This window comes from Mytilus californianus, unplaced genomic scaffold, assembly GCF_021869535.1.
Source record: "Mytilus californianus isolate M0D057914Y unplaced genomic scaffold, xbMytCali1.0.p SCAF_5, whole genome shotgun sequence".
NCBI classification, from domain to species: Eukaryota; Metazoa; Mollusca; class Bivalvia; order Mytilida; family Mytilidae; genus Mytilus; species Mytilus californianus.
This window is the reverse complement of record NW_026262701.1, coordinates 28,259,654-28,270,833: the sequence shown is the minus strand read 5'-3', so window position 1 is coordinate 28,270,833 and position 11,180 is coordinate 28,259,654. Positions and strand designations below refer to the sequence as shown.

General features: G+C 32.5%; 1 protein-coding gene across 1 annotated transcript; it reads right to left on the bottom strand.

The window, feature by feature from the left end:
• Nucleotides 1-4,101: 4,101 nt before the first annotated feature.
• Nucleotides 4,102-10,167, bottom strand: LOC127700258 (perlucin-like protein). The gene is made up of 6 exons (XM_052203682.1): nucleotides 10,111-10,167; nucleotides 9,553-9,691; nucleotides 8,721-8,812; nucleotides 8,023-8,110; nucleotides 7,133-7,356; nucleotides 4,102-4,215 (listed from the first exon to the last, which is right to left on the bottom strand). The coding sequence occupies exons 2-6, from the start codon at nucleotides 9,689-9,691 to the stop codon at nucleotides 4,159-4,161; spliced, it is 600 nt and encodes a 199-aa protein (XP_052059642.1). The 5' UTR covers nucleotides 10,111-10,167; the 3' UTR covers nucleotides 4,102-4,158.
• Nucleotides 10,168-11,180: the final 1,013 nt, after the last annotated feature.

Sequence of the window (11,180 nt, the reverse complement as noted above, 5' to 3'; positions counted from 1 at the left end):
AAATGAAACTATACATTGCAGCAACCCAACGTGAATACATAATAAACAGTATATACATAATGTATATACCTTTTATTTGATTTCATTCAAATCTAAATGCAAAGAGAGGCGACTCAATTCACCTAACTGAAATTATCCAAACTGCAAAAACAATGTTTAAAATCGTAACAGTTCATACTTTAATACGGTAAACTGAATGACAGACTTTTAAATATGAAGACATATTTTTATAATTCTAGGAATATTCTGCTATAATGTAAAACTTTTACATATTATATTGACACAGATGGACGACTTCACACTAAAATCTATGACAAACGGGATGATTTCAACTTCCCAATTATCAATTTCCCATTTCCCATTTCTCAGCAGTAACATACCCTCTGCTTCGTCGTATGGTGTTTACATATCTCAATTGATACGTTATGATCGTGCATGTTCACACTATACGGACTTCATATACAGGAGTGTGCTCCTTACGCAGAAACTGCTCCAACAGTTATGAGGAGGAAAAATTAAAAATGACACCATCACGAATTGGTTGATCTATACGATGTGTCTGTGTCTAAACTAACTAATGACATATTTACCACGTCTTAGATTGTGGTTTAACATCTATGTCGTCTGTCTTATAAGTACAGAACGTGACCTATTCCCGAATATGACTGTTTTGCCGAGTGTGAATTTGCATTGCTATACGACTTGTCTCGGTATTTATACATCCAACATTCATGTATTAATTTGTGATGTTTCTGTTGTGGTTTCGGTTGGATATTGTGTTATGTGTTATCGTTTGTGGTTTAAACTCTGTACATTTCACATATGTCTTATTTGTCAGTATAGTCGAGTTAATTTCCATTTTCCATGGATAAAGTATTGTGTTAGTCCTAATAATTATGACGTCGTCACAGCATTTATTTAAAATGACCTTTCAATACCGTAATAGTCATGATAATTGTTTTGACTAGTATTATGAAAATAATTGTATGAATTTCAAGATTATATATTGGTTACAAAAATATGTCACTGTTTGCAGGGGCGGATCCAGGATTTTAGGTTAGGGAGTCTCAAATTTAAATTTTTTTTAGGTAAAATTATCGAAATAATATTTATTAAGCTGAGGACAACCCATGCTTTGCAAATTTTGGTAGGGGCGTACGCCCGCCACGCCCCCGCCTGAATCCGCCCCCGGTTTGTGATGTCCTGTGCTGTCGTTAATGGAAGATGTTCGTTGTTATTCTACGATTTACATGTTGTAACGACTATTATATTATTTATTTGTGCGTTTCTCTGTGCTGAGTGTTCTTGCGGTCCAGACAAAGTGTAAAAAAAATCAAACGAGAAAACCAACAGCCTTATTTATGACAAAACAATAAGAGAAAAACAAATTTGACTGCTGACAGAAACTAACGACGTATAATGAATTAAAGGTTCATGACCTAAGACTGGCACACACATAATGTAGAGGGGTATAACATGTTTGTGACCGCACAACTTTCCCTTAACCTGGGAGAGTGGTGTAACAGCACACCACAAGAACAAAAACTGTAAAAATCACCAGGCTCAAGCTAGCGACCAATTCTAGCGACCACTAAAGAACACAATGAGAATCAACTTGTCTAAGAATCATTATGTGGTATATGAGAAAACCACAAAACCACATTATGAAACAACGTTCTGTTAAAAAGAAAATCTATCTACCAGTATTAAAAGGTAATGAATCAAGAGCAGGACCCACTGAAATGATTGTTTGGGGGTTAGGACCTTCTGGGAATTGAAGGGGTTCAAAGTAGACATTCAAAGTGTACGTTTTTTTTAAAGAAAAATCTTTACATTTCTTTTAAGTTAGGATGCATGCCGTACAAAATAGTGCACGTATACTTTCAATTCAAAATATTGTTTGTGGGCATGAAATGTTCTCTTACAGTTTGTTATTTTGTATGTTTTCATTTTCAGTATAGGGAATAGACATTAAAAGTTCCTTTTCTAGACAATAAAGGATAATTATTTTAGGATGCCGAGTGTATGGAAAGCCAGTATATAGTTATTCTTTCGCACATAATATTTTTCTTATTTCGTTTATTTGAAAGCTGATACATTGTAGGAATAAGTTTAAGTAAACTCACATTAAATGGTTATTCTATGCTTCGCCTACAACAGTAAAGCCCATAATATTATCTGGTTTTTGTGTTCGTTCGTTTGTTAATTCGTTTGTCCGTTTGTCCGTCCATTCATACTGCATTAGAATGACGTTTGTGTTGAATCTAGTCTAAGATGACGTTGTAGTCAGATCAACTTGAAACTAGGTACACATGTTCATTAAAATATGCACTTTTAAAATTATTTTCGGTTCACTGAATATTGAAAACGATTGTGCGAGCAAATCATCATAAACAAACACTCTTGTTTTTTTTTTATTATTCAAATTCTAAAAACTCTTTAGCTTTTTATTCTGATTTCTAAACCGCAAAGTACTATTGTATAGCCATTATGTGCTTGGGGGATATACGTTCCGTTTTTAATATTTTGTTTACAATAATTGATTTATCTTTGCGATCTCGGTTTAGAGTTTGGAAAACAGAGAAAACGTAAAGAAGACGTCAAAATATGGATTACTTTATTTCCCAACTAGTTAGTCCCTCTCCCGATAGAATAAACTCCGGAGAGGGGCGCACCTTTATTTATATAAATACATATATGATAACATATAGTATGTGTTCGAATGTAGGGGAATAAAAATAGTTCGTTAACAAAGAATGTTCCTTAGCTGTTTGTGTGTTTTTCGCTGTGCATTTACTGATTTTGTGTCATGGAGGGATACCCCATATCCTTTGTTTTTCTATTGTATCAAATAGTTTTGACTTTTTGACGTTATATTTTACTCATTGATATTGATGCAGACATTTAGCAACCAAACTAGTTAGTGCATTCAGCTACAGACGTCATTCGTATTGTAGTGTCCCTTCTCCCTTAATTTGATGGACATTTCTTGTCATTTAAACGTTAAAAAACAATATTTATACCGTACTGGTAGATAGATTTTCTTTTTAACAGGACGTTGTTTCATAATGTGGTTTTGTGGTTTTCTCATATACCACATAATGATTCTTAGACAAGTTGATTCTCATTGTGTTCTTTAGTGGTCGCTAGAATTGGTCGCTACATGTAGCTTGATTGGTCGCTAGAATTGGTCACTAGCTTGAGTCTGGTGTAAAAATCAGTTGACAAGGACCTGACTTGTCTCGTCAGATTGACACGAAGCATTTCATGAGTTTTACTTCAGGATGGGAGAATTTCAGGTGTGAGCTAAGCATTTGCGAATAACTTAAATAAAGAAATGCACATATTTTTTTCTTTTACAACATTGATTTTGTATGAATAAAAATGATATTCAACTACGAAACAGCATCCTAGAAATTAACAATCACGACAGACAGCGCTTTAGTCTGGGATCCTTCCAAACTTCGTCTTTCTCTTGAAGATGAGTCATGATTCTTTGTTGTTATTGTCATGGACGTTTACCCCGTATATCTTTTTATTTATAACGACAACCATTTCAGAGACTTTCGGATTTAAACTTTATTCTACACCTGTCAACCTGAAAGTATCGGTATAACCCAACCTCCTACTGTTTTCTCAGTTATTGAATAATAAAACAAAAAAGAAGGAATAAAAACACATACTAAAAATAAAACCTGAAAAATCAATGTACAAAAAAGAATGTCGGTAAATCTAACGATGAAAAGTGTCAGAACAGACAAAAACGTAACAAAAATAGTATAGAAAGGTAAGGTTGGAAAATCGGACAAACCCGTGTTTCTGATCTAGCAGTGCGCCAGGATATAGGGCCATAAAGTGACGATAGTATGTACAACATCTGTATAAAAACGAAAACAACTTTTAATTGAACAAAATACCAAATTAAGTGGAAACTGACAACTTCATAAACCGAAGCCTAAATCACAAAATCCATGTTGATCGCAAACAGCTAGTTGGATAACGAAACTTTTCTACGGAAACCTCATATACTATCGGATTTTGAAATGATACGGAATTGTATAATAATGCACATTCATAAATCGAAATAAATAGATAAAAAAATTAAATATGAATCAAACTTTATTTCACTTTTACTTTTTCACGACAGGGTGCATGTTGCTACTTTCTACGTACAGCAGTCTTTAACAGTCTTGAGTACGGAAGACAATTAGAACCCTACAATATAAGGCAAACAATTAAATCTTTGTTAAAAGGAAAACATTCATAAAATTAAATATAGGAAATGACAAGAAAAAACACATGATACCGATTCAGTATGCATAATCGTATCTAGAACATTCATTTTGCAGCAGTCACTGTAAACACGTGATTCAACGTACAAATGTAATAACATACATGCATTAATATTTTGTATTTGTATACGTTGGATCACAAAGCTATTCACATCGAACGTTTTATCGTTGACCAATGAAGTTTCTTATTTATATTTGCTATTTTAGTAGTATCCTTAGGTATCCTTTTTGTATAATTATTTTTAAAGTATAAATGGTACTAAATCAAATATTACACAGAGATGCATAACTAAATAAAAAATAAGAACAAACAAAAATCCCACCCATCCTCCGAATTTAAGAATGTGTTGCTGCTGTTTTTGTTTTATATTTTCAGGGACTTGTTTGCTGTATACTCGTTGCTAAATTATGGTCACCAGAATCTAAACAGTTTCTCCATTGCATCAGACCAGCAGATGACAGGTTGGATGTCAACTTGCATAGTTATATGACTTAGACTATCGCATTTAAAAAATTTGACTACAAATGGACCATTGTGGATTTGTCAAATAGAAAGACTCTGATCTTACACAATTACCAGTTTTTATAAAAAAAGAAACCAATATAACAATAATTAGATATGGTATGATTGCCAATGAGACAACTAACCACCAAAGTTCAAACAAAGTGGATGTAACCAATTATAGGCAACCGTACGGCCGTCAACAATGAGAAAAACCGCGACATACCGTATAGTCGGCAACACAATTTAACAAAATTAACTTCTTCGAAAAACCTACGGTGCAGGGTGGATTTTGAAAGTTGGAGGTTCAGTGAAACTAGTAGTGATGTGGGGGTTGTTTCACTCTCCCCTTGCTCTGGGCCTAACAAGTTCTACAATTTGCAGGGTTGGAAAATGTGGTTGGTGGTAACAGTTTGGTCTACAGATAAGTAACTCTGGGACCTCCTCCATCTCATATTTCAGTGGGGAGGCCTACACGGGTCTCTAAAACACCACAAAGGACCTCCCTTGTGGAAAAAGGAGCACAATGTAGCACAAAGGACCACAAAGGAGTGTAATACGAGCACAAAGGACCTTTAATTGGATTTTTTGCAAGAAAATAATGTAATTTCTGAAGAAAAATGTACATTTTTTTATTTTAAACATGATGCAAAAGGATCGGTATGGCAGTAATTCCTAAGCTATTAAATTGACATGATTTTTTTAATCAGTTTTTCAGAAATGTCAATATGTACTATGTTTTATCAAATTTTATCCTCGACAAAAACAAAGTATCTACCTAAATTTTCTTACTTGACGTTTCTTACATTGCTATGAGAAACGAAAAGTACACACGGCGCAATAAAGAATGGACTATAAATACTGTCTTTTGGTTATTTGTGTCGTTGGCATTCATGGTTGTTTGTTGTTGACATATAGCCATCATCTAATTTTTTTTTATAAGCCTGATAACGGAAAAATTACAATTTCAAATGAAAATTGGATATCAAAATAAAAAAAATGATTATTTTAACAAATTCAAGTACTTTATGAAATATTCTATTTCTGTTATTCGTGTCTTAAAATATTTCACACATAAATAAATAACTCAGTAAATATATAGATTGACAAAATCATAACTCATTTCGAAATGATAACCGTCGCAATTAAAAATGTATTTTTTTTCTATAGAAGAACGCTCTCATTGTTTAAAATTTCTAATAAAATTTTGAGTATAATATTTTCTATATTTCACTTTTTACTTTTTTGTCTTTGATCACCCCCTTGTGTGGTCTATATTAATTTTGCAAAGTCTAAAGTTTCCTTTTGTTTTATTTTCACATATTAATTAAGTACAAATAATTGTATTTGAAACAGTTTTCTTGTGTTTAAAGACTGTTTTTTAACACTGATAATAAATTGTAAAAAAATCCTCTTTGTTAATGCCAAGCGCAATCAAGTCCTCATTATATAATTAGTTATTATTTGTGGAATTGAAATTTTGACAAACCAATGCTTTAATTTTTTTTTTTCTGTTTAATGTCAAGCCTTTGTTTCTGTGCTCATGTTTTGCAATATTTTAAAATACATAAGTATAATAACTTCGATTATTGATAATATAAAAAATGCCGTAATCTAATGCATAACCGTACCGATATTTGAACACGGCTTCTTAGATCTTTAACAAATAAATATTTCTTTTGTATGAAAAGACTTCCCCAACCCCATATTATGTCCTTAGTGCTCTTCTAAAGATCCTTTGTGGTCCTTTGTGCTACATCGTGCTCTTTCCAACAGGTGGGACACTTAAAACTGGAGCATTGGTAATGAGTATACGCATATGGTCATGACCATACGCGTATGGTCCAAATACTCATATGGTCCGGAACATAGCCATTGTGTAGGTAATCAGAGTCTTCTTGGCGCCTCAACAAAATATTATAATAGTTCATCGTAGCCAATTCTTTGCCAAACGGAAAATGTATATATGCTAGTTATTTTAAATGTAAATGCAAGTTTGGGTAATACAATGTATGATGAATAATCGATTATGGTTTATATTGTAATAGTTGTAAGTGGTACAGCTGGAGTGGTATCCGTATATTATGATGGGAAGGAAACTCTACACAATTGAGTCAGTACTTTTTTGGTATTTGTGAATTGCAATAATAAGAAGCAAAGAAAGACAACTCTTGAAAAACTTTAATCACACATGCTTAGACAAATCAGAGCAAACAAACAATTGTTGTTCTTCATATCATTGTTACTCAATCATTATTGGAGTATGATCTTCTTCTATGAGTTTTGCAATTAAATCAAATATTACACAGAGATATGTAACGAAACAAATAATAAATACCTGAGGGCTCTCACAAATAAACGCAAAATTGTCACTGCACGGTTGATCATTCCATTTATAGTTCTGTCCATGCCAGAAATGAGCACAGTCCTCTTTTCCTCCACTATTATCAGGCTGCCTTGAGTTCCAACTGGTATAATGTACTTTAGACAAATCATTCACCCATCTCCAATCACCCTCCTTGAAATCTGATGCACCCATCCAATAATGCTGCTGAATCACTTCTGTATAATTAACCCCAAGTTTCATACATTATCAGATATATGAAGAAATTGCAAAAACAATAATATCAGTGATATGCAAATTCATTTGTTGCGATTGCTTTATTTCCACAAACATATACAACGCAAGCCAAATAGTCTAAATTATTGAAAGTTTATAGGTAATTTAAAAAAATGCCGAATTGAATAATAAAACTGTTTGCACATAAGATACACCAAAACGAAATTGAATATAATACATGTATTTTCAGTTGCAGCGGATAATTATGTAAATCATTGTTTTATTAATAATGGAGAGACTAATAAATTCTACAAACCCTCATTTAAATACACCTGCATTTAAAAAAAAAAAAAATTTACATACTAGCATAGGTGTACCGAAAATTCCATATTTTAAAAAAAATGAAATCCATTTATTTTCAGTTATCAAATATCAGATTTATGAAATTTAATAAATATGAGGTGTTTATTGACAATGATTTTAACGATTAATTTAATAATTATTATGTTGATTGCCTAAATCTAGCGACAACAAATCTCTATTTAGCATTAGTTTTACTGCCGGATGCGAGAAGTCCGGATGACGATACATCTATAACCCAGTTAATGTAATGATCTATAACTTGTAAAACTCGGTTTCTTTAAAATAAAAACAGATGATAAACTTACTTTTACTCGTAATCATAGAAACAATCCAGGAATTTTCTGCAGAATCAGTAACTTGTGTTAGGTACCCTCCTAGATTTCGACATTCTACCTGCAAACACAAAGAATTGTGTTAAAAAAAAATCGACCCTCCCTTTTTATCATTAAAAAAAACCAATACATCTAAGTCTGAACAGAAACCAATTTTGAATTTAGCACATCACTGGTTACAGAAATAAAAAGAAGCCCTTCGTCAAACTTATCATTTTAGAAATAAGAAAATATGTTTGATGGATTGGTTGATTGCTGGTGTTTAACGCCACTTTCTACACTCTTGACTATCGTGGCGGTCGGTTTTTATTGGTGAAGGAAGCCGGAGAGTGCAGAGAGAATCACCGGCCTTCTGCAGTAAAAATGACAATCCTAGTGAAATAAGATTGAAATCGAACGCAGCGGCCACGTGTGGGGTTCGAACTCACTTTCCTCAGTGATGATAGGCTAGTTATACAGTAGTTAACTACTTAGACCACTAGGACACCGAGCCCAAAAAGAGAATATGATATGATAGACAATAATACAATTATCCACCAAAGACCAAAGGGCAAGAATGAGAACACTTCCAGGTCACTACACACCTTATTAAATTTTACTAATATAGTTTGATACATGGCGTTCTGCCTATTTTTTCATTTTGTTTAAAATTAGATTTTTTTAACACGTACCTCCGCCTCATGCCAGGGTTTTTTGTCAGTAGAAAAGAAATAACAGTGATCCTTGTATTCCTTCCATCCTGGTCTACATCTCGGTGATTTCCCTAAATACAGGTATATTGATATTAAAACCTGTTAGAAGACATAAGTACTTTGCTATTTATTATTTTTTGAGTTGAAGTCTAATACATGTATTGATGTATTTTGAAAAAAATCTTTGAAAGAAATATTCATGTCATTTTTGGCTACATCTTCCTAAACCAATTCAGTCTGAAATTGTACAATTATATAGGAAAGGGATAATGCGATTAAAAGCTTATTTAACTTTAATTCAAATGTAAGAAAATTAAATTTCTATTCATATGATAGATATTTGAGAGTCTTTACAACACTTTCATTAACGAAGTATGTGCCTTTTAGAATATACATCACTTAGTCAAATTTTCAACGAGGATATTGCCTCGATGATAATTAATGCAATGCAGTTTCGTCTTGTTATGTATCAACTGAAATATACAAATCTGTAACAAAAAGTCGTCACAATGCTAATATATCAACAGATGCAATTACCATTGGTGTCACTGTAGCCTTGTTCTATCGGCTCACAGGCTTATTTATGTATACATAATCGTCAGGACACTCAGTGAAATATTAGTATATATAAATGGAGATGTGGGGTACTAGCCACAGAGCAGCAACCCAACGACACAAATAACTAAAAGACATCTAAATGTCAGCATGTCAAGCTCTTGTATTTGCTCCGAGTCTCAAAGTTGTGAATTCATTGAGAAGATCTTTGATATTTTTAAGTAATGTCAACTAGCTGTATGAACTGGTATCTTACCTTCCAACTTCTCTTCCAATGTCTTTATGGATGATTTTATACCAGATAAAATAGATTTTTCCTGGTTCCCAAGGCATGTTTCAGATTTCACAACCAATATACAGCAAAATATTACAAGTAATGGAAAAATCATCTTCATCTGAATAATAATTATTAAGATTAAGGATCTTTTCATGTATATGTGTAAAAAAAAGTGAACAATAAATAGTTAACGGTACTTTGCAAAGACATGAACGATCAAAATAAAAAAAAGAGAACACTTTTTTTTGAGACATAATTTGTATAGATATGAATGAATATACATGTATATTGCTATGATAAACCCTCAAAATACTGCTTAACTCAAAAACTAAATTAAACAGTTAAAACGATTAAAAAGACATTATGTAGAAAGATTTGATAACAGTCTAGTTAATACTTATGAAAAGTTACTAATATAGAATGACATTCAATGTCTATTGCAGATATGACAATGTTACTTTGGTAACCCCAAAAATGAATAGAATAAGACAGGTTAAAAAATGTAGCATGAAAATTGAGTTCATAAAAGAAACGAACCTATTTCACACAGAAAGCGTCATTTCTGTTGGTTGTACAGGTATCTACGAGAGTTTTAGGTATCTATATTTTAGGTAATGTATTTCAGAGAATTAATATGAGAATTATAACCTTTCATGTTTACTTGCAATCAGTCATTTTATACGGTATATCACATTACCGCAAGTTGAAAACGATTCAATCTTCTTCCATCTTTGAATAATGAAAATAATAATAATAATACAAAAAAATAATCATATAAATAATGATAATAACAATAATGATACTTGAAATAAAATGTTGACACAGAGATATGTCTCGCATATCGGCATAAAATTCAGAAAAAGACAATCTGATGGACAGCAACATTGCTTATTAATTCAAAGTCGCTGGACCATGATCTAGTGGGCAGGGCCTGAAAATTGTCGACAAACAGAGTTGTACAGACAGCTATGTAACTTTATAGACAATATCGTTGTCTATTGTACATGAATGCAGTTCCTATCAATCTAACTTAAGCAGAAAACTTAACATTGAAAATTGCTAGTTAATTCACTGTCACTGGACCATGTTCTAGGAGGCAGGGCCTCAAAATAGTCGTCAAACTGAAATGTACTGATAGTAATGCAACTTTATACAAAATATCATTGATCTATCATAAGTAGTTCTTATCAAATTGACTTAAGCAGAATACTCAACATGGAAAATTGCTTATTAATTCAAAGTCACTGGACCATGACATAGGGGGCAGGGCCTCATAATAGTCGTCAAACTGATATGTACTAAGAGTAATGCAAGTTTATATAAAAAATCATTGATCTACCACAAAGTAGTTCTTATCAAACTGACTTAAGCAGAAAACTTTACATTAAAAATTGCTTATTAATTGAAAGTGGCTAGACTATGACCTAGGAATAAGGGCCTTGAAATGATTCAAATTGATATGAACTGATAGTAATGCAACTTCATACAAATTATCATTGATCTATTATAAGTAGATCCTATCTAGCTAACTTAAGCAGAAAACTTAACATTGAAAATTGCTAATTAATTAAAAGTCACTAGACCATGTCTTAGGGGACAGGGCCTCA

Coding starts and splice junctions, on each gene's coding strand:
- LOC127700258 (XM_052203682.1), bottom strand. CDS start 9,691: ATGAAGATGATTTTTCCATTACTTGTAATATTTTGCTGTATATTGGTT. Junction 7,357..8,022: donor TTCTATGATTACGAGTAAAA/GTAAGTTTATCA, acceptor TTAATTATACAG/AAGTGATTCAGCAGCATTAT. Junction 4,216..7,132: donor TTATTTGTGAGAGCCCTCAG/GTATTTATTATT, acceptor CTTATATTGTAG/GGTTCTAATTGTCTTCCGTA.